This window comes from Mastigoproctus giganteus, chromosome 11 (genome assembly GCF_048544385.1).
Source record: "Mastigoproctus giganteus isolate SK-2022 chromosome 11, ASM4854438v1, whole genome shotgun sequence".
Lineage (NCBI taxonomy): Eukaryota > Metazoa > Arthropoda > Arachnida > Uropygi > Thelyphonidae > Mastigoproctus > Mastigoproctus giganteus.
Genome location: NC_143585.1, coordinates 84,888,528 through 84,911,931, shown reverse-complemented (window position 1 = coordinate 84,911,931; position 23,404 = coordinate 84,888,528). Strand labels below are relative to the sequence as shown.

Sequence of the window (23,404 nt, the reverse complement as noted above, 5' to 3'; positions counted from 1 at the left end):
AGAGACAAAAAATCCTTTGGAAGAGCTCCCAAAGAAGACTTTTCCATACTACAAAAACTTTCCTGTCATTTACAATAAAACTATGGCATTCACCTCTCAACGGCTTTTAGGAATTCTGAATTACATCATCTTTTGAGTTTAACTCCAAAAATCATACAAACTTCTTTCATATGTACTGAAAAACACAACTTATTAACAAAAACTGTAATGACTGATTTTGAGAAAAACCATACAGCTGGCATATGGTGCCTTTACTTCACAAATCAGTTTTTGGTGAAAAAAAGAGTAAGGGGGAATAATTTAAAACGGGAGTAAACTTTAAAAATTTATTTCTAACTCTGACATTGTATTGTATAATAATATCAACAGCATCATTGAAACTGTCTTGTTATTTCTAATATTTCTCAATAGCCCTTGACTAAAATCAGGGAAGAAAAGAAGGAAACCGAAATTCTAAGGAAGGTTACTTTTATTTATTTTTAGCCAGTCATTTCATTTTGAGGGTAGTAAAAATAATATATATATATTTCAATTAGTGATGAAATACTGATAGTAAAAACAATATGCATTTCCACAAATTTAAATTTTACTATTAAAAGTCCATAATTAACTGAAAGTCCACAACTATCACCTCTCAATTATGCCCATCACTAATTACAACAAGTGTACATGTTTTTCATTTTGTGTTGTTGCACAAAATGTCTGATCACCAGCAATTGTGTCTCAACAATTATTTTAGACAATTTTCATCTGAAGATGAAATACTAACAAAAGAACAATTATTTAGTGTGTTAGTTCCAGTAGCTTTAAAAGCCAGCACTATTTGCATTCTTCTTTGTCGTAGGCATCATAGAATATACTAGTCCTTTTCTATTACAGAATTATGTATTTCATTTTAGTATGTATTTATTGTTTTATCTCTCTGCCTTTTCAATGCCCTCTGCCTTTTCAATTTTCCAGCTAAGCTGATGAATATAATATTCAGGTCTTTTATTGTAGGCTTGGTTATTTATTTAAATTACTGTATTATATTATATACACTGTAGACCCAATATAACATGGGCAATGGGGTCCAATATTTTGGACCACAGTATAAGTGAGTCTGCATTTTATTGGTGTTAAGAAACCACCAACCTAAAGGATATTACTACAAATAATGATCGTTACACGTGAATGAGTGAAAATATAAAAAAGAAGATGTAGTAAACAAATGCATTTTTTGGGTGCTAGAAATAAAGATGTCACTCAATTTTAGTGATTTTATTGCTAAGAACACAAAATATCCACAATTTATCATTATCAATTTTTATATATAAAACACATTGTAAGCACTTAAAGATTAAGATAGTAGAAATAACAAGACATGCATTTTGATATTGAAATAACTGTCTAATATGAGTACTTGGAGTCTACACAATACATGATTATATTGTGGTTTTTTAATAAATAAATCTAGAGTTAACTATTTCATTGTCTCCCATTTCTTCTTTTTTGCAATTTCAAAAATTATTTCAAATGAAGGATATAAATTATATCAAAATTCTCAGATTCTGACCATTGAAGTGCAGTTTTCCTGCTGCTAAAGCCTCTTACTTTAGGGGGGGGGGGGGGTGGATTGTCATCTTCCTCTTTATCACTGCTGTCACAAGGTGGGCCTGAAGACAGAGCATTTACTGCAATCGTCTGGTCACTTAAGCTTTCATAAGTAGGACAATCATCATTAATATGAATCTAGTCAAATGTTGTGACTGCCAGACTGTAATGAGTTCCTGATAAACTGCATTTGCCTTGTCAACGTCCTCTTGAGTAAACCCATCAAACTCTTCCTCATCTTGTTCCTCTGTGTCAGGTGCAATTGCAAATTCTTCACACAAACCTCCCTCCCAACACTTCTCAAATTGCTGACCTCCTAGCATGTCTGCTAGGAGATCAGCAATACTGAAAAAAAAAAAAAAAGTTTGTCATGGGAAATAAGGTAAACATAATTTGTCAGTCACTATTGTGTTTGAGGCAATCAATTGGGTACATGTTGGAAGTGAGCTGGATAATCTATATAGTTATATAAATATATATGTTAGATATATTTTTCCTGCAACAGAGGTTAGACCTACCAATCTGCAATTACCACTTTCACCTTTGGAATCACCTCTGTGAATTGGATAGATTTGTACAACTCCAATCTGCTGGTGCTTAACCTGGGTCCAGAGATGCCCACATTATAATACACTGGTGTGGCAATCTGTTCTGCTGCATCCTTTTAACATCTCAGGAAAAAAGTAAAAATATGGTTCCCCAGGTAAAGCATTCACACTCATTAGATTCACATCAGCACCTTGTTCACATTCAAGCTCAATAATACAATCTACAAATCTAATTTTAGTGATTGCACAATGATCCAATTCCTGATTACTGTTATCTGGGACAACAATACTGATGCAAATAGATATGTTGAATAAATTAAAAGTTTATATGCTCTGCAAATTGAAATATCCTCCCTGCAATCATATAATATTATGCTGTGTAGAGCAAATACAGCCCAGTTATAGGTACTAAAAGCACCTATAGCAGCATCTATAATGGTCTATGTTGAAATGGATGTTTACCTTCTATACACTATTTGGACGTTCACTTAGATAAATTACATTATTCACTTCTGCATACTAATATCAACCACCTACCAGCTGATGAAAAGCCTTTAAGCTTAAAAAAAAAGTTGTCCTGGTAGTATCTCAGATTTTTAAACATGCAGTGGATTCACTTGTACAAGTGATGCTATACAACTAAAAAAGGGTTACTAACTTAAGCAGAACTCTATATAATGGCAAGAGCGTGCTACTAATTTGTAAACAACAAGCTTGGATAACCCACAAAAATTTAAAGAGCCCATCTGAGCCTCTTAAGCACACCCTTGGATGACAGCATTTTTCACTAAGTTGAACTTAAGCTCAAATTTTAGTGGTCCCCACATCTTCAGTGAGAGCAGATCAAGCACATATTGGAAATTTAATGCAGTAAAGTATGCAAACCATGTGATATCAACTACTGCATTGAAATATTTCCCTACAATCCTGCGGTACTGCAAATTGCAAAAAAGTAATTGCGGAAAATTTATTTAACTCATCAGCTGTCCATTTAGGATCACCAGTGATATGGTTTTGATCCTTCCTTCTAACATTCATATATGTAAGGTGCCTCCATAGCCAGGTGGGCAGGAGCAGCAGTGCGTAGCACACGCTTCTTGATTAGACAGCGATTTGAACCCGTGACCACCAAATACGGAGAATGGGGAAAGGTCAGAGAATTAAGGGATAAGAGGTGGTCATTCCCTGAATAGGGAATGACCTGAATAGGAAATTCCCTGAATAGGGAATGACCACCGCATATCCCCGGAGCAATATGGCCTTAGTTGCTAATGCTACTAAAAACCAAAATAACAAACAAACATATATGTAAAAAAATTGTTCATTATTATCCTTTACTCTCTTTGCCAAGTCTACCTTAGCATTTTAACTCTGTTTACTCCATGTCTTTATTACAGATTAATTTACTTTTTATACTTGGTGTCACTTGATAATCATCCCATGCAACTTTCTTTTGCATTACTGACTTCATCAGCAAAATATAATCTAGGTGCAGGCCCATTTAGCATTTACACTCATTAGATTCACCAACTATCCCATTGAACAGAATTTAAATAATGCCCAAGGTCATTTGGCATTATTTAAATAATGGAAATTATTTAAATAAAGGAAAATACTTTCCTTTGGAAAAATTAAAATCCTTCCCTTTGCCCTTGACAACAGTTCTCTTTAGATATGCTCCACATTAATGCATTATGATCACTTAATCCTTGATGCATAAATTCTCAAAATCAGTTGATATTCTTGGTAAAAATGAAGTCAAGAATGTTCTTCTGTGTGACATGTATAAAGAGCAGTCATCAAATTGATCAAGAAATTTAACTTCCACTGTGAGGATACCCACCAGAAGTGTGTGTGTGTGTCCAGTTAAAAGCATACTACCTCCTCCTCTGATGGATTCATGTTTGACTTTCCTGTACGTGTTGTATTTACCATATTCAAATTCCGCATCCATTATATCAAAGTGATCCCATGTTTTTGATATTCATATTATATCAGCACTAAGGGATTTAACCAATATTTAAAATTCGTTACCCATACTTTTGATATTAATATATGCAAACATCAGTGTCTTTTCATGTTTTTCAATATATCAGTAAATTTATATATTTATATATTGAGGTATCAGAAGATAAATTTTGTAGGAAATGACACTAATTTCCCTATATACCAAATGTAATAATAATATTACAAAAAAAAAAAAGTTTTACCTTTTGCTGAAGTTCCAGCTGCAAAGCAACCATAGCACGTATCATACATTCTTCTAAATGAAGCTGAGCTGCAGAAACTTCTGAAATAACTTCTTGTTCTGGGGATGGCAGAAGTTGGGTCAATATATTTTCATTCTTTACTGGTGAAGAGACATTTTTTAGATTTTCATCAACTCCGCATTTTACAGTTTGTGTATATTGAGATATGAAGGATGAACATGACTGGATATCAGTTTGAGTGGAAACATTCATATATGGAGCCTACAAGTATAGAGTAATTTAAAATGTGCATTTTATAAAGGCAAAAGGTGTGAGAAATTATCAATTTAATTCTTATTAAATGATGCACAATTATTTTTAAAAATTATAAACTGCAAAATTGTATTACAGAACTGAAAATTTAAAACACAACAATGTATAAGTTTACGAAATAAAATAAAGGAGTTTATTTAGATCATCAAAAAGAAACTTTGAATGTTACTGAAATTATGAGTTTTCTTTAGAAAAGAAAGATGTTAAAACTCTGCACAGTTTTGAAGTAAAATATTTATGAAAAGATTAACTATTCAAATTATGTACAACTTAAGATGGAAACAATTTTGTACTATAGTTTTTGTGAGAAAGTTTGCTAATGAACTGAATGTTCATTTGCAAACTTAACTGCTGAAAGAACCATCTAGGGTATGCAATATAATGCACATTGAATTCTGTGAAACACCAATCAAATTGCATTTTAAAAATCCTTTAATGCCACTGAATTACTATTTACATAAAAAAAACTGCAATTTTTTTATAAATAAAATATAAAACTTGTGTACAACTAAAACTTTAAAATATTCTAAATATACCATAAAAAAAATCTATAAATAAAATTTAAACTTTACACTAAAATATTATTGCTTTCAAAAGAATTTTCTTTCTTTCTCAATCAATCATAAAGACTTCCATCTAGTGGCCTCTTAAATATACCCAAAAGACATGGAATTGGTCATGATACTGCACATAATGGCTGGCGCTACTATCATTTTCATTATTAAAAAAAATGTTAAAACTAAAAACCGACTCTTTTCCACCATTTCCTGTTGAGCTTTATCATATCATAGTATTAGAAAATGCACATTCAGTGAGAAAATTAATGTGATGGATAGAAATAGGAGATTATTTGATGTCTGCTGTATTCACCCAGTCTTTGAGTCACTGACTATGAAACTACAATGGGAAAGTAAGGAGGGGAATCTGGATTTTAGTTTTTAATATCAGTTTACGATAATGATGATGGCAATGTCAGCCAATCCACATGCAGCATTCATGAAATCACATGGAGAATGACTTGTCTTTTCAGTATATTTAAAAAAACCACCAGATTGAAGTCATTATTGTTGAGGAAATCAATTTGTTGAAAGCAACTGTGTCTCAATCTAATGCATAAATTTCAACTGTACAGAATTTTACATGGTATAGCAATAGCCATTAGTGCAAGGAAGCCACAGTCTTTTAGCTGCACTGGCAAAAAAAAAAAAAAAACACACATAAGCAGATAAGAAAATACAAATTATTTACTTCCTCATATAGGTAACTATCCAGTTGACCTTTGAATTGATTCAGACTGTCAGCCTAAACTACCTGCAAAGGCAACCTGTTCCAAATATCTCGCAAAAAGGATTCTTCTGCTCTTATGCTTATCTTTGATGACACTCCGACTTCTAGGCAAAATGATATATCTCTTTTGGGGATTACCCTGACTTCTAATCTCTCTCTTGGCACATGCACATTACAAATATTGTTGTCTCTGCATCTAAAAAACTTGGTTTTCTCTTTTGCTCTCGGCATTACTTTTATTCTAAACAGCTGTTTACTCCATACAAATCACAAATCTGCCCTACCATGGAATATTGTTCCCACATCTGGCGCGGTGCCCCCAAAACCTCTCTCAGGCTTCTAGATTCCATTCAGAAGAGGTAGTTAGGTTAATTAATGACTCCTCTCTAACAGCGTCTCTCTCCACTCTGTCTCATAAACAGAGTTTCTGCTGCATGCCTTTTCTACAGATACTTCCATGGGGACTTTTCTTCTGTTTGTTTGTTTGTTTGTTTGTTGTTTGGTTTTTAGGAGCATTAGCAATTAAAGCCATATTGCTCCGGGATATGCAGAGGTCATTCTCTGACCTTTCCGCATCCTCCATATTTGGCGGTGACTGGCTCGAACCCCGGTCTAATCAAGAAGCATGTGCTATGCACTGCTGCTCCTTCCCACCTGGCTATGGAGGCGGCCCACTTTTCTTCTGAACTGCCTTCTATAATTCCCACTCTCTCTTTCAAAACAATACGAACACGTGCCGTCACCAGTCAACATCCATTTACTGTCCAACTTCAAACTCGTAGAACCAACTTTTCATCTTCCTCGTTTATTCATTCAACTGCCATTTTCTGGAACAACCTTCCTTCATACGTATTTCCTGAAAATTACAGTCTACAGAAGTTCAAGTCTAATGTCAACAAATATCTTCTTTCATCTTCTCAATCTCCAATCCAAGCATGGAACTAAGTACTATAGGCTCTAATATACCTCTCTTGTTTGGGGTTTTCATAAAAAAAAAAAAAAAAAAACTCTTTGGCTAAAAGAAAACTTCCTACAATCTAATCTAAATCTGTTCCACTGTAATTTGAATTTATGCCCCCCTACATAAGGAATTCTTTATAACAGTGAAAATTCTGTCTTCATACATTTTATTAACCCTTTCAGAGCCTTATAAACCTCAATCAGGTCATCGTGTCTGGTTGCCAAGTTCTGTAGCCCACATAATAGGAGCCTTTCAAGAAGTTCAGTGTCTTTTTTCAGATGAGGTCTCCATACTCGAACACAGTATTCCAAATGTGGTTTCATAATTGCCTTATACAGTGAGACTATGACCTCCATATCTCTACAGCATAATGTTCAATAAATCATCGATAGGACACCATAGGCTTTCCTGGCCATCTGTTTACACTGCTCAGAAAACTTCATATCTGCTCATATTGTAACTCCCAGATCCCTTTCTTCCTGTACTGTGTTTAATTCAACCTGACCAAGTGTATAATTTATTTTGGGGTTGCTATTCTCCTAGTGTAAGATCTTACATTTTACTGCATTAAAACATAGCTTTCACTTTTCTAACTATTCTTGCAGCCTGTTCAAGTCATCCTGAAGGAGCACTACTTGGTACTGATCATTAACCAGTCTACCAATCTTTGTCTGCAAATTTTGACATCACTCCTATTCCTTCATCGATGATGTTGTTTATGAAAATCAGAAACAACAGTGGTCCAAGAACCAATCCTTGGGGAACTCCACTTCTGATGTTACACCAATCTGAAGTATATCCATTAATCACAACCCTCTTCCTTCTATCCTACAGTAACCCAGCAATACATCTCAGAATTTTTCCAGTAATCCTAACGTGTTCCAGCTTATATAATAACATTTCATGAGGGACTGAGTCAAATGCCTTGCTAAAATAAACTGTCGAAATTGTTCCCTACATCCACCTCATGAGTGACTGTGTACAAAATAGCCTACTTTTATTTAAAAATGATTTTCCCTTAACAAAACCATGTTGTGTGCTATTCAGAATGTCATATCTATCTAAATGTCCCTGGATTGCACACTTAATCATTGCCTGTAAGATTTTCCCTACCACTGCAGTCATACTAATTGGTCTGTAGTTAGCAACTTCACTCTTAGAATCACCTTTACAGGTGATACACTGGCACTTCTCCAATCCAAAGGAATCTCTCCCGAGTCCAAAGGCACCCTCATAATTAATTTCAATGGGTTAATACACTCCCTGATGGCCTCTCTCAAAATAACTGGCCAACAACTCTGGGAGCCTCACTTGCCTTTATGCTCAAAAGTTTTTCTAATAAACAGTCATCTGTAATTTCGAAACCACTAATTTCATATGATTCAGCCTTGTTTCCACAGCCACTTCTCAGCATGAAGGGTCTCTCTTCAGAAAAGACAGATGCAAAGCACCTATTCAATTCATCTGCAACATCAGTTGAGTTGTCTAAACCCTTCGCACACCAACTGTACAAGATCCAATCTGATTCACTTTTTTCTTCCTTGTATTCACATACTAGAAAAATTCCTTGTCACCATTCTTTGCTCTCTTAGCCATGCTTTCTCATATGCAGTCTTGGCCTCTCTAACCTTCTCTGTAATAGTTATAGATCAACTTGTAGATCTTGTAGGCTTCATTACTTTTTATCACACTAACTGTCCCATTCTACCTTTTTCTGCTGTATTTTACAGGCCAGCTGTGCATTCATCCATTTCAGTGTCCTCCTACAATATTTTCTTAATGGTATGTATGCGTTTGTGGCTTCTGTAATTTTTGCTGCAAAGGTATTCCACAATTCCAGGGTATTTGCCCTCACTCTGCAATCTGCCTAATTAATAGAAGACACATAGAACCTTCACCTGTCAAACTCCCCATTTCTGAAATTAAAACCTGTGCCTTTATCTTTAACTGCATTTAACAACATCTTTCTTCATCTTCCAACTGACAACTGCATAATCACTACCTGACAATGCTTCCTGTATTTTAAGCCCTATGATGTCATCCAATGCTAGGAGTATAGGTAATAAATTTGATGAGCTTGAAGTGCTAGTCAAGACATCACAAGCATATATTGTTGGGATATCAGAGATGTGGTGTCACACAGACATAAGCAATGCAGAATTGGAATTTGGGGAGTACAATGTGTACAGAAAGGATAGATAAGACAGGAAGGGAGGAGGGGTTATGTTGTTGGTTAAGAAACAAAATCTAAGGAAGTGCATCCAATTGATGTCGGTGGACAATGCAATGTTGAGTCTATTTGGTGTGACAAACACTGGGAAAGGAAAAATGAGAGTAGGTATGTTATAGGCCTAATGAATCTGATGAGCAATTGTGCAGAAAATAGAGTTGGCCAGTAAATCAGAGTGTCTTATAATGGGGGACTTTAATTTCCCAGAGATTGACTGGAATTTGGGGGTTAGTCACTCGCACACTAGCAAGGCTTTTGTGGATTTATTGGATGATTGTTTTTTACAGCAGCATGTTCGGGAGGCAACTGGAGAGAGATACTCTTGATTTAATTATCAGCAGTGATTCTTCATACATTAAGAATCTGCAGATAAAGGAACCACTTGGTGGCAGTGATCACAGTGTGCTGAAGTGGAATTTACTCAATGACGTAACTACCATCAGGGGTAAAGAGAAGGGTTTTTTCTTTCATAAAGGTGACTACGGTTGTCTGAGACAGTATTTAACTTCTATACAGTGGGACCAACTGATGATGTTACCAACAGCAAATTCAAAATGGGAAGCATTCAAAGAAATAATCTTGGAAGCTACTAGCCTTTTCATACCAACTAAGAAATATTGTTCAAGATTTAGGCCTAAATGGATGTCAGATGAACTAATTAGACATGCGGCAGAGAAGAAAAATGCATGGGATAAATAGAAATTAACAGGTGACACAGAAGTCTATGATAGATATAAGGTGGTCTGCAACCAAGTCACAAAGGAGATTAGACAGGCAAAGGAAGATTACGAGAAATCTTTGGCAAAGGATGCAAAGAAAAACAGCAAAGAGTTCTTTACTTATGTAAACTCTAGAAGGAAGAGCATGAATCAGATTGGCCCACTTGATATCGATGGTTCAACTGTTGATGATCCTGCTCAGGTAGCTAACAAACTAAAATGAATATTTTGAATCTACATTCACACATGAGGAGTTATTCAGGGAGGGGAATGCCAGAGGTGTATTCAACTGTGGCAGTAAGCTAGATAATCTTGTAATAACTGAGAGTAAAGTGGAGGAGAAATTGTTGAAGATAAAAGGCACCTGGGGTGGGTGGAATCTATCTAGTTACAACCAAAGGCTCATGCCAAGCCCATACTCTGGTGAGTATGGGCTTGACACACCCAGGGTCCTGAGCTGGATATCATTCTTCTCTTTCTTGGTGATTCCTCTCTCTCTCTCTCTCTCTCTCTCTCTCAAGGTAATTCGGAAATTTTTTTGGCTGGTGCAGCACAAGCCACTGGCTTTCTTGCACCATATGACTAATAATAATAATAATTAAAGGAGGCAAATCCTTAGCCATAATTATGAGAGCTTCCCTGGACTCAGGAGAGGTACCCATGGACTGGAAACATGCAAAGGTGACCCCAATCCACAAAGGAAGATCAAAGGGAGACACAGGTAATTACAGACCTGTTAGTTTAACTTCTGTTCCAGGGAAATTAATGGAGGCACTGGTTAAAGAAGCATTGCAGGATCATCTAGACAAGACTTTAGTTATAGCTCTGACACAGCATGGGTTTGTTAAGGGGAAGTCTTGTCTGACCAATTTGATTGGATACTATTATGTAGTCACAAAGGAACAGGATGCAAAGAATAATTTTGATATCATATATTTGGATCTTAGAAAGGCATTTGATACTGTTGCACATGGAAGATGGCTGCACAAATTGAATTAGTGTGGCATTGGAGGCAAATTGCTGCTATGGATAAAGGGATGGTTGTGTGGGAGAAGACAGAGTGCTAATCAATGGACACTACTCTTCGTGGACTAATGTTATTAGTGGAGTCCTCCGGGGGTTTAGTGTTGGGTCCATTGTTGTTTTCTGTATTCATTAATGATATTGATGATGGTATATCAGGCTTAATGTTCAAGTTTGCAGATGATACAAAGTTCAGCAGGGTTGTTAATGACACAAATGAGAGTACCCTGCTGCAACAGGATCTACAAAAGTTGAGCAGATGGGCTGAGAGGTGGCAACTGAAGTTTAACACTGACAAATGTAAAGTACTGCATATGGGAAGCAGTAACCCCAGAATAATGTATCAACTGTGTGGTACTATACTGACAGTGGTAGAGAGTGAAAAGGACTTGGGGGTAATTGTACAGGCAGATATGAAGTTTTCTGAACAGTGCAGACAGTCCACAAGAGTAGTTCATGGTGTCTTGTCAATGATATACAGGAATTTTTCTAGCAGGTATAAGGAGGTGATTATTCCCTTGTATAAGGCAATGGTTAGGCCACGTCTTGAGTAATGTATACAGATTTTGAGGCCTCATTTAAGAAGGATGTAGAGCTGGTGGAACGAGTACAGAGAAGGGCAACAAGATTAACCCCGAACCGGTCCACCTTTTTTTTAACTCTACTTTAACCCTAACTTGAAAGTTGCCCCTCCTGAAAAAAACAAGTAATTTCCATAATTTCTACTCAATTTACAAAATTGAAACTCCCAATATACATAAACAGAAGTATATTCTTTGATTTCCTACCTTTAGCGCTCAGCAAAAACTATTAATTTACTCTAAAACAGCAAAAATGTACGATCACATTTCAATTTACTAAATTTTGATGTCGGCAAAACAAGATCCAAGCTTTGAAAATAAAACGAGTTATATCATTAGTTCAAAAATTCGCGCGTCATCTGGACGCCTCTGGCTAAAACGAATCAACGCAAGCGGAGAGATAATTGACTGATCGAGCTTACGTCAATTAGCGTTACCAAGGTGATCCAAGGAGAACGTAAAAATGTAAACGATTTTCGTGGAAAACAAACAGTTGAGCATCATTACACTAATTTGCATAGCTCTCCCGCATGGCTCTCTCACAACAGTTTGCTTTACTGGTTTTCGTAATTGTTGTACGAAAGAATTGCAACGAATTTTTGAAAAACAAAAATATCTTTTCTTCTCTTCAGTATGTATTGTATCTACTAACAAAATATCAAGGAAATTCATCTATTGGAAGCCATACTGGAAACGGAAGGAAAACAGAAGAAAAAACTGATCACCACAATGCGCAATTACAATAAAGCCAACTTTTTTTTTTTTCAAAAAAAAAAGTTGGCTTTATTGTAATTGTTTTTAGAGGACTAAATCAGATATTTCCTCGATACCATCAAAAATTGTTCATTGTGAACACACGCCCGAAATATTCAGCACAAAGAGTCATATGTTTCGATGCTTGAATTCAGTTTCACAACAGATGCTAATAAGTCAGCTTCAACGTAGGACGCCTAAGTCCTACAGTGAAGCCGATTAGCTTTTTCGTAATTATTTTCAGGAACAATAGTTTGAACAATCCCTCTGGAAATATTAGCGAGTGAATTGCATTATGCATTTCAAAAATCGCTGTATAGCTTGTCCCTGAATGCAAATAGCTTCTTTTGAGTGAGCGCCCTTGTACAGATGTTTTATTGCGGACAGTTCCTTCCAGTCAGTAAAAATCATCAGTAGTCGTCCTTTATTATACCTATAAAGTAATTCGTTATGTTGGGGGAAACGGTTTGTGCTCCTAATTGATGTAGCAATTTCGAATTTTGGCAAAGTGTATTATTTGAACACAACCTACATTAGAAGGTCACTAAAAGAGTGATAATTGGTGGGCAGCATTCCGACAAACAAATTCCATTTATATTCCGGGATGACCTCTCTCTCTCTATTTCGGGATCTTTGACCACAAGGAGGGAGACTGCTAAATGCGGTCACCGGTCACCGACCGCATTTAGCAGTCAGCGACCCATCTGCCAAAAATCACAGAAAAACAAGAGAAGTGATGGGGAGAAAATATATTTTTTCAGCGGGGTTATCTGTTTATTGCAGCTAGAACAGCTTTATGACCGTGGATAGTGAATTTATTCCGCTTCTGTACTAAATATGAATTTCTCCCTTTGTGATGACATCAAAGCGTAACAAGCAAATATCTTCTAACAATAGGTTTTGAGCAGCCGTTAGTCGTAATCTGTTAGCTTTGAATTGTTATAAATATTGCAGTTTTGTGAAGAATACACAGTTCAAGAAAGAACGTTATTCATAGCGGATGATTTTTTTTCTTTCCTTTTATGCACAAGTTTTCGAAGTTTATAACGCAACTATAAATAAATACTTTCTCGAAATTTCGTTACAAGATCAAACCCAGGAAACTGCTGTTCCGATATTGTTTACTAAAAATAATTACAATAAAGCAAACTTTTTTGTTTTCATAAAATGCGCTTTGCAGTGTTATCAGTTTTACAGTTTTGTCCAGTTTACAACAGATGAATTTCCTTGATCTTCTGTTCGTAGGAGCAATACACGTTGAAGAAAGGAAATACGATCTGTTCGCCTTTCAAAAACACTGCTACTCAACTAAAAGTATTTACCTACCTTCCCTTCCCTTCAATATTCGACGTAACTTTACGGGCGACGGTGTGACGTAGCCAACGGTTTTCTCACGCTCCGCGCCACGAAAACAATTTCGCTCTGTAAAGAGAAACTCCCCCTCCAAAAGAAACGAACGAATCAAGTGTCATGTTTCATAAGCCATAGGCAAATTAGGTGGGTTTAATGCACACTTGATGTCACATTTTTGTAAATTTCGTGAAATTCAATAGAAGATTTTGAAAATTGAAGTGGGAAAATTCAAGAAAACAGTTCTGGCTCCAACTATAGCGAGTTTCAGCTATGTAAGTAGAGTAAAAATTATAGAATTTATTAGTTGTAATTTGATCTGGGTAGATATTTACCCAGGGGATCGGATCAGTGTATGAATGGAACAAAGGGTTGCTCTTACGAAGAAAGGCTTAAGTTTTGCAGATTAATGTCTAAAGTCTTGAATGGTTTCAGCATGCTCAATGCTGATAAGATTCTTCCTGTTGCTCAGAATAATTGCCTGAGAGGGCATAAATTCTAATTGGGGAAAGACAGTTGTAGGATAGATGTGCGGAAGTTTGCCTTTAGCCAGCGGGTGGTTGATTGCTGGAACAAACTTCCATCTGTTGTTGTAGAAATTGATAGCTTAAACAGATTCAAGGCAGAACTAGACAAACATTTGGAGTGAGTGGATGGATGAAATGAGAAGGGGGGTGCATGTGTTTTTCTTGGCTAGTGCTATATAAGCTTGCTTTCTTGAATCATGTGCCCTTGCTAATGCTAACTCATGGGTAATGACAAGATCATGAATATTCTCATCCCTAGTATTTTCTCAAACATGTTGGTACAATGATAATCATCTAGTTTATTTTTTAAAAAAAATTCCTCAAGGTGAGTTTTTCTCCCACTTATTCCAATCAATCTGGGGCAGATTGAAGTCACATATAATAATAAATTTGTGCTTGCTTGCCAATTCCATCTCCATATAGAGACTCACCTTACCCTTCACAATCTTCTGGTCTATAAATTACTTCCACTCTCGTTATACCTTTTCTTCAAACTAAATCACACCACACAGATTCTATGATGGCAGACTTAACTTCAGACTTGGCAAAAGCTCTTTTCACACCAGCCTACTTTCGATAAGAATGATATGGTATATTTTAGAATATTTTGAGGTTATAATTGTATGCAAGCTTTACATTTCATTTATAAAAAAATTTGCAGAGAATTTATATTTTATGCAAACTGACATTTGGTTGGTATTTAATAGAATTTAGAATGTACAATTTAACTGTGTTTCTGCATAAATAATGCACCAAATCAAGTAGATGTGAATTCAGGGTTAATTCCCCCTTATTCAGCTGATAAGCTGAATAAGTATTCTGCATCTACATTCATGCATGAGGAACTCTTTAGAGAAGTGGATAACCAGAGGTTTGTCAAACTCTACCAGTGAACTAAATGATTTTCTAATAGCTGAGAGGAAAGTAGAAGAGAAATTGCTGAAATTAAATGTAAGAAAGGCATCTGAAGTGGATGGGATTTATCCAGTTATCTTAAAAGAGGCAGCAGAGAGGTAAGCAAACCTTTAGCCATTATTATGAGAGCATCCTTGGATTCAGGGGAAGTTCTCGTGAACTGGAGATGTGCAAATTTATCCCCAATTCACAAAGGGGGGGGGTTAAGGACTGACATGAGTAATTACAGACCTGTTATCTTAAATGATGCAAGAGAGAGCCAGCCTATATAGCATCAGCAAAAAAAAAAAAAAAAAAACCCACAGTTCACCCATCCATACCCTCCAAGAATTTGTCCAGTTCTCTCTTGAATTTATTCAATCAATCCACTTACACAACAACAGATGGAAGCTTGTTCCAACAATCAATCACCTGCTGTTGTTTGTTTGTTGTTTGGTTTTTAGGAGCATTAGCAACTAAGGCCATATTGCTCCGGGATATGCGGTGGTCATTCCCTGACCTTTCCGCATCCTCCATATTTGGTGGTGACGGGCTCGAACCCCGGTTTAATCAAGAAGCGTGTGCTATGCACTGCTGCTCCTTCCCACCTGGCTACGGAGGCGCCAATCACCTGCTGGCTGAAGGCAAATTTCCACACATCTATTCTGCAATCCTCCTTCCTGAACTTGAATTTGTCACCTCATTTGTGCAGTCTCAGCACAGGGCTGGCCTTGGGCAATTGAGCCCCATACATGGCAGAAAAATTAAAATTAAATGAAAAAAAAAAAGATAAATGAAAAGAAAAAGCAGAATTCCCCCCCCCCCCTTTTTAAGTTTAGTTAAAGAATTTATTTTACAACTTATTTAAATCGCATGAGACTCCTGTGAAATCCGAAACGACTTTTTTTTTTTTTTTAATATGTTTAGAAAATACGATTAGCATTTTATCAATGAGTACAAAGGACGCAAAGAAAAATAGTATTTTTGTATTTTTTCAATTCATAATATGTGAAAAGCAAAGTCTGTATAATTTATAAAGGTGTGGAAATTTTGGCCATAATCTAGGGCTAATTATTATCTCAAGGCCAGTTTTTACACATCCTTTGATATATCAAAAGTAATTAATTTTCATACATGTGAGGTGGGGTATACATGTATGAAAATTAATTACTTTCGTTGGGCACTTGCTGTATGGCTGAGCAACCCCACTCATCCCGCCAAACGCAGTACACATTGCTATAAAGTTGTTTAGTAATACTTGTTTTTATTTGAATAATTGTGCTCCTTATACAGGTAAGTTAACTTTATTTTATTCTTCATTTTATTTATTGAGTTGGAGCTGGAATGCAACACAAACCCAGTGGCATAACTATGCCAATGCAGCTGCAATGGGGTCGAGCTTGAAAGAGGCATGTGAGATTTGGAAGACAGATTCATTTCTCAAGACAATTAATGAATTTCATTAATAAATGAGCATTTTTTTAAAAATTAAATGTAATGCATTCTGATCAACCAGTGACTGGCCACCCAAATATTGTTTAGACTGATCCTAACACTTATAAAAATACAGAAGTCCAAGTCCCCACCTTATGTAAGCCCAAGTTACGTAACTTCGGACTTATTTAAAAAAATTTTCACTCAATTTTTTTTTCTTTATTTTTAGGATTGTAAAATTTAAAACAGTAAAAATAATAATTAATAAGCATCAATAACGACGAACATAGCATGCACAAATTGCACAAGTGAGATACAGAGTAAGAAGCTTAAAAAATAGGAATGAAGAGAAGATTCTAAAAATTTGTTTATGTTTTTTTTTTTTTTTTATATGACTGAAGATTTCAGTGAAGGAGACACACATTTCATCATAATAATGTAAAAACCCACAGAATTCCAGCTATCGGTATTATTGCAAATGCAATAAGATCACATTACTATTTGTTTATAATGAACTGCACTAACAGAAAAGCCCAATAAACCGAAAAATGCAAATTGTTTTTGTTTTGTGGCAGTGCCCTCCAGAAATGTGCTTTTGTAAATGTGAGCACATGGGCTCGTGTGAGGTGATAATAGTGTATTTTTGCCTTAACCCTGTGAAGTTCTTTATAGAAATTTCACTTTGACTGTTATCATGATGCTGACTAAGAGAATAAGTGACAGCAGCACTAATAAATCTACCCAAGAAAAGGAAAGCGATTGATTTGAATCAGAAAACTAAAATAATAAGGATGTATGAAAATGGTCAAACATTAATAAGTATCGCATGTAATTTAGATTTATTAGTGTCAACAGTGAACACAACAATAAAGGACAAAGACAGAATATGAGAAGCAGTGAAGAGATTGGCATCAATTAAGTCAACTATAATAACCAAAGTTGTGAAATACATATCGGTTTTTACAGTACAATAACTGTGTGTATTTCCTTCCTTTTATGTTTTCTTTTCTTATGTGCCACTCCGGCTACTTCACCACTGTCCCCAGATAAAGTTTATTATTGAACTAATTAAAAATATATAACTATTATTCTATATATATATATATATATATATATATATATATATAGAGAATATCATTAGAAAAAGTAAATCAATCCAATAATAAGAATACCATCAAGGACTTAAGAAAACGCAAAAAAAAAAAAAAAAAAAAATTATTATTATTATCTCTTTTTACCGACAATCTAGATGACTTCAACTGGGGCCAACCACCCAGAATGAAGGCAAAAAACGATAAGAAGTTCTCTGTTTCTGTGATGATCAATATATGCTAAGTAATTTAAATCTAAACCAAATATAAACCAGTATAGGCCGAACATAAATCGAATATAAATAAATCGAATGAAGATAATTAATTAAGAAAAATTTTGAAATATTAGAATCAAAGGTAAGAAATATAAGTAAAATATAAATGTAAGCATATATTAATCATCGTTGACCCGACAGAGAACGTAATTTAAGGATTAAAACAAGATTAAATATATAATACATACTACATTTGACCGTATCTAGGACATAATGTAATAGTCGTCAAAATAATATGTGGTGCCCCCTATGTGATGGATACGGTAAAAATAAATAATTAAATTAAATTAACGCAAAGAGAAACATGCAGATAGTAAGAAGAAAAACTAAAGGAGTAGGAAAAATAGAACCTGAACTCCACAAAGGCGAAAAATAGTGGTATAGATAAGAAATAGTTTCTCCTACGTCCTCGGATTGCCCTAATAATTTCGGAGAAATAAAAATAAAGAGTGTAGGACAGCTTAAAGGCATTACAAGATATACCCGAGCCACAACTTATATCTTGTAATGCCTTTAAGCTGTCCTACACTCTTTATTTTTATTTCTCCGAAATTATTAGGGCAATCCGAGGACGTAGAAGAAACTATTTCTTATCTATACCACTATTTTTCGCCTTTGTGGAGTTCAGGTTCTATTTTTCCTACTCCTTTAGTTTTTCTTCTTACTATCTGCATGTTTCTCTTTGCGTTAATTTAATTTAATTATTTATTTTTACCGTATCCATCACATAGGGGGCACCACATATTATTTTGACGACTATTACATTATGTCCTAGATACGGTCAAATGTAGTATGTATTATATATTTAATCTTGTTTTAATCCTTAAATTACGTTCTCTGTCGGGTCAACGATGATTAATATATGCTTACATTTATATTTTACTTATATTTCTTACCTTTGATTCTAATATTTCAAAATTTTTCTTAATTAATTATCTTCATTCGATTTATTTATATTCGATTTATGTTCGGCCTATACTGGTTTATATTTGGTTTAGATTTAAATTACTTAGCATATATTGATCATCACAGAAACAGAGAACTTCTTATCGTTTTTTGCCTTCATTCTGGGTGGTTGGCCCCAGTTGAAGTCATCTAGATTGTCGGTAAAAAGCGATAATAATAATAATTTTTTTTTTTTTTTTTTTTGCGTTTTCTTAAGTCCTTGATGGTATTCTTATTATTGGATTGATTTACTTTTTCTAATGATATTCTGTAGACATTGTGGGTGTATTGCATGATTGCTTGCAACTGCATTAACCCATAAATATTAGTTATTGTCTTAACTTTCTTGCTTTGCTTTATTTCTTGCTTTCCTTTTATCACTAATATAACTATTAATATATATATATATATATATATATATATATATATAAAAATATATAATTAATTAATTTTAAAAAAATAATTGTTTTTCTTCATTCTCCTAAGGACATTGTGGTTTTTGTAATTTTGGCATATCAAGGATATAGTAGCAATATTTTATTAGTCATTCCCAAATTATGTAAAATTCTACTTACGTAAGAAGTCCAGGAACATATCTCTTATGTATGTCAGGGATTTACTGTATTAGTAAATAAAAGATAGTCATGAAATATTCAGCTAAACCGGTGTCAAATATAAATATACATCACAGTCTGATTTTATTTTAATGTTGGTGAATTTGCATAATCTGATTTTTATTGGAGGGCAATGTTTTATTTTCCAAATTTAAAAATACACATAACAGTCTAGCTATGGCCAGTGTTGTCGTTTTAGCACCTTTTGGCTAGATTTAGCTTTTTTTTTTTTTTTTTTGTTTATCTGAAACAAAAAACTACAAGGACTAGGAATCAGTTATTACTAGACTAACAAGAGACACATCTGAATCATAGATCTTTTGATCCTTACATGTTCTGAAACTGGCCAGTGCATTGGGAGCAACCCTTCCTGTAATTAGTTTATCCTGTGGTGTTCAAAGAGCAGAATAAGCAACAATCAGGCAGAGTAAAGTGTCTGCTTCAGTCACCCTCAAAGCAATGCAGTTTTGTTAAATTTATGGTTTTAAGGTTCATTTGCCATTTTCACAACAACATTCTACCCTTGTCTATTTCTTTAATTCTATACAGCCAACACTTTGTCAATGGCCATGAATAATACATTTTATAATGCTTTTATATGTACAGGTTCTGTTTTCATGCTGAGAAAATTTGTTACAAAGTTACTTGAAGGAGTAACTTGGGAAACGAAACAAAAAAATTCAGTCAATCACAGAAATTTTCATTTTCTTTATTAGCAGAGAAAGAAAATTCTGCAGCTCTTATTAAGCATCATGTATGATTCTACATTTTTAAGTTTCTCAGAACACGAAAAAATTTATTCATTACCACCATTTTTTTTTCTAAATTGTGATAGAAAGGCTGAAGATGTAAGAATATGCAGGTAAATGAACCACTAGGTGGCAGTGATCACAGTGTGCTGAAGTGGGATTTACTCAAAGAGGTAACTACCGTTAGGGGTAAAGGGAAGGGTTATTGCTTTCGTAAAGGCAACTATGATGGACTGAGACAGTATTTAAATTCTACAGTGGGACCAACTGATGATGTTACCAACAGCAAATTCAAAATGGGAAGCATTCAAAGAACTTATCTTGGAAGTTACTAGGCTTTACATACCAACTAAGAAATATTGTTCAAGGTTTAGGCCTAAGTGGATGTCAGATGAACTAATGAGACATATGGCAGAGAAGAAAATTGCATGGGATACATACAAATTAACACGTGACACAGAAGCCTATGATAGATACAAGTTGATCTGTAACCAAGTTACAAAGGAGGTTAGGCAGGCAAAGGCAGATTACGAGAAATCTTTGGCAAGGGATGCAAAGAAAAACAGCAAAGAGTTCTTTACTTATGTAAACTCTAGAAGGAAGGGGATGAATCAGATTGGTCCACTTGATATCGATGGGTCAACTGTTGATGATCCTAACAAACTAAATGAATATTTTGCATCGACATTCACACATGAGGAGTTATTCAGCGAGGGGAATGCCAGAGGTGTATTCAACTCTGGCAGTAAGCTAGAGAATCTTGTAATAACTGAGAGTAAAGTGGAGGAGAAATTGTTGAAGATAAATACAAGGAAGGCACCTGGGGATGGATGGGATCTATCCAGTTATATTAAAGGAGGCAGCAAAGGAAGTAAGCAAACCCTTAGCCATAATTATGAGAGTTTCCTTGGACTCAGGGGAAGTACCCATGGACTGGAGATGTGCAAATATGACCTCAATTCACAAAAGAGGATCAAAGGGCGACACAAGTAATTATAGACCTGTTAGTTTAACTTCTGTTCCCGGAAAATTAATGGAGGCACTGGTTAAAGAAGCACTGCAGTATCATCTAGACAAGACTTCAGTTATAGCTCAGACACAGCATGGTTTTAAGGGGAAGTCTTGCCTGACCAATTTGATTGGATACTATGCTGCAGTCACAAAAGAACTGGATGCAGGGAATAACTTTGATATTATATACTTGGATCTTAGAAAGGCTTTTAATACTGTTGCACATGGAAGACTGCTGCACAAATTGGAGCAGTGTGACATTGGAAGCAAATTGCTGCTATGGATAAAGGGGTGGTTGAGGGGAGAAGACAGAGAGTGGTAATCAATTGACACTGCTCATTGTGGACTAATGTTATTAGTGGAGTCCCTCAGGGTTCAGTATTGGGTCCATTATAAATGATATTGATGATGGTATATCAAGCTTAATGTCCAAGTTTGCAGACGATACGAAGGTTGGCAGGGTTGTCAAGGACACTACTGACACTATGCTACTGCAACAGGTTTTTGCTGAGGGCTTGTGACCCTCCTATGTGTGTGTCCTGTGGTACAATTTTAACTATAAGACACATTTTAATTGACTGTCCAGATTTTAGTAATATCCGTTTCACCGCTTTTAATCATCTGACTGAGCCGTATACACTCAGTCAGATTTTATCGAAAGGTTGAGCAGATGGGCTGAGAGGTAGCAAATGAAGTTTAACATTGACAAATGTAAAGTACTACATATGGGAAACAGCAACCCCAGAGCAACGTATCAACTCTGTAGTATTACACTGACAGTGGTAGAGAATGAAAGGGAGCTGGGGGTGGTTGTGCCGGCAGATATGAAGTTTTCTGAGCAGTGCAGATGGGCTGCAAGAGTAGCTCATGGTGTATTGTCGATGATATATAGAAATTTTTCTAGCAGGGATAAGGAGGTGATTATTCCCTTGTATAAGGCAATGGTCAGGCCACACCTAGAGTACTGTATACAGGTCTGGAGGCCTCATTTCAAGAAGGATGTAGAGATTCTGAGACGGGCAACAAGAATAGTGAATGGAACAAAGGGGTGCTCTTACGAAGAAAGGATTAAGTTTTGCAAATTACAGTGTCTGGAGACTTGGCACTAGCAGGGTGATCTGATAGAGGTGTATAAAGCCTTGAATGGTTTGAGCATGCTCAATGCTGATGGGATTCTTCCTCTTGCTCAGAATAATCACCTGAGAGGGCACAAATTGAAATCGAGGAAGGACAGATGTAGGATAGACTTGAGGAAATTTGCCTTTAGCCAGCGGGTGGTTGGTTGATTGGTGGAACAGACTTCCATCCCTTGTTGTGGAAGTTGATAGCCTAAATAAGTTTAAGGCTCAGCTGGACAGGTATTTCGAACGAACAGAGGGGTGAAGTGGAAGTAGTTATTTTTTATTTTTTTGGCTGATGCTGCATAAGATTGCTTTCTTGCATCAAATGCCTCTACTAATGCTAATGCTAAGTAAATTTATTATTGCAGTTTTCATTCACAAATTGTGGATTCATAATTTGTGAATGTGATCCATGACGTCAGTGATCATCAAACTTTGTCCAGTTTTGATACTAATATACATTACTCATTGTTGTAGACTTATTTATTTACTATTCTTTGCATTTCATTACAATTTGACACAACGATTTGTAATTTTATTACTCTGGTGTTAGAAAATTTTTTTATTGAAAATCTGTTGAATTTACAGATCACAGAAAGATATATGAATTTCAAAAAGTTTTTTTTTTTTTCTTGTCAGCACCTTCCCTTTTGCACTCAGTGAACAATGAACGTGCACCTCTGAATAGAGAAGTATGCATTGATTTGTGGAACATTATCGTCCCATTGCAATTACTTCTGGTGCCTCCGTAGCCAGGTGGGAAGGAGCAGCAGTGCGTAGCACACGTTTCTTAATTAGATCGGGGTTCGAGCCCATCACCACCAAATACGGAGGATGTGGAAAGGTCAGGGAATGACCACCGCATATCCAGGAGCAATATGGCCTTAGTTGCTGATGCTCCTAAAAACCAAATAACAAACTTCTATTCTTTCTAAAGTAATGGAGAAATCAATTAACTGCCAACTCTTAACCTACCTCGAAACCTTCCGTCTGATCAACAATCACCAGGATGGATTCCATCAGTGTCGAGCCACTGATGATATTCTGGCTTATGTTACCCATTTGTGGACAAATTCAATGGAAAAGTTCGGTGAAACGCAAGCAGTTGCTCTTAACATATCAAAGGCTTTCAATCGTGTTTGACATAAAGGTCTTCTAAACAAGCTTCCATCTTAC

General features: G+C 35.5%; 1 protein-coding gene across 4 annotated transcripts in view; it reads right to left on the bottom strand.

Annotated features, from left to right (window-relative positions):
- Window positions 1–23,404, bottom strand: part of LOC150078211 (uncharacterized) — a 446,657-nt gene that overhangs the window by 49,105 nt on the left and 374,148 nt on the right. For all 4 annotated transcript variants that reach the window (XM_090385062.1, XM_090385063.1, XM_090385064.1 and 1 more), the window contains one exon: window positions 4,352–4,612. In XM_090385062.1, coding sequence (XP_090241188.1) covers window positions 4,352–4,612 — 261 coding nt within the window. The remainder of the gene's footprint in view (window positions 1–4,351; window positions 4,613–23,404) is intronic.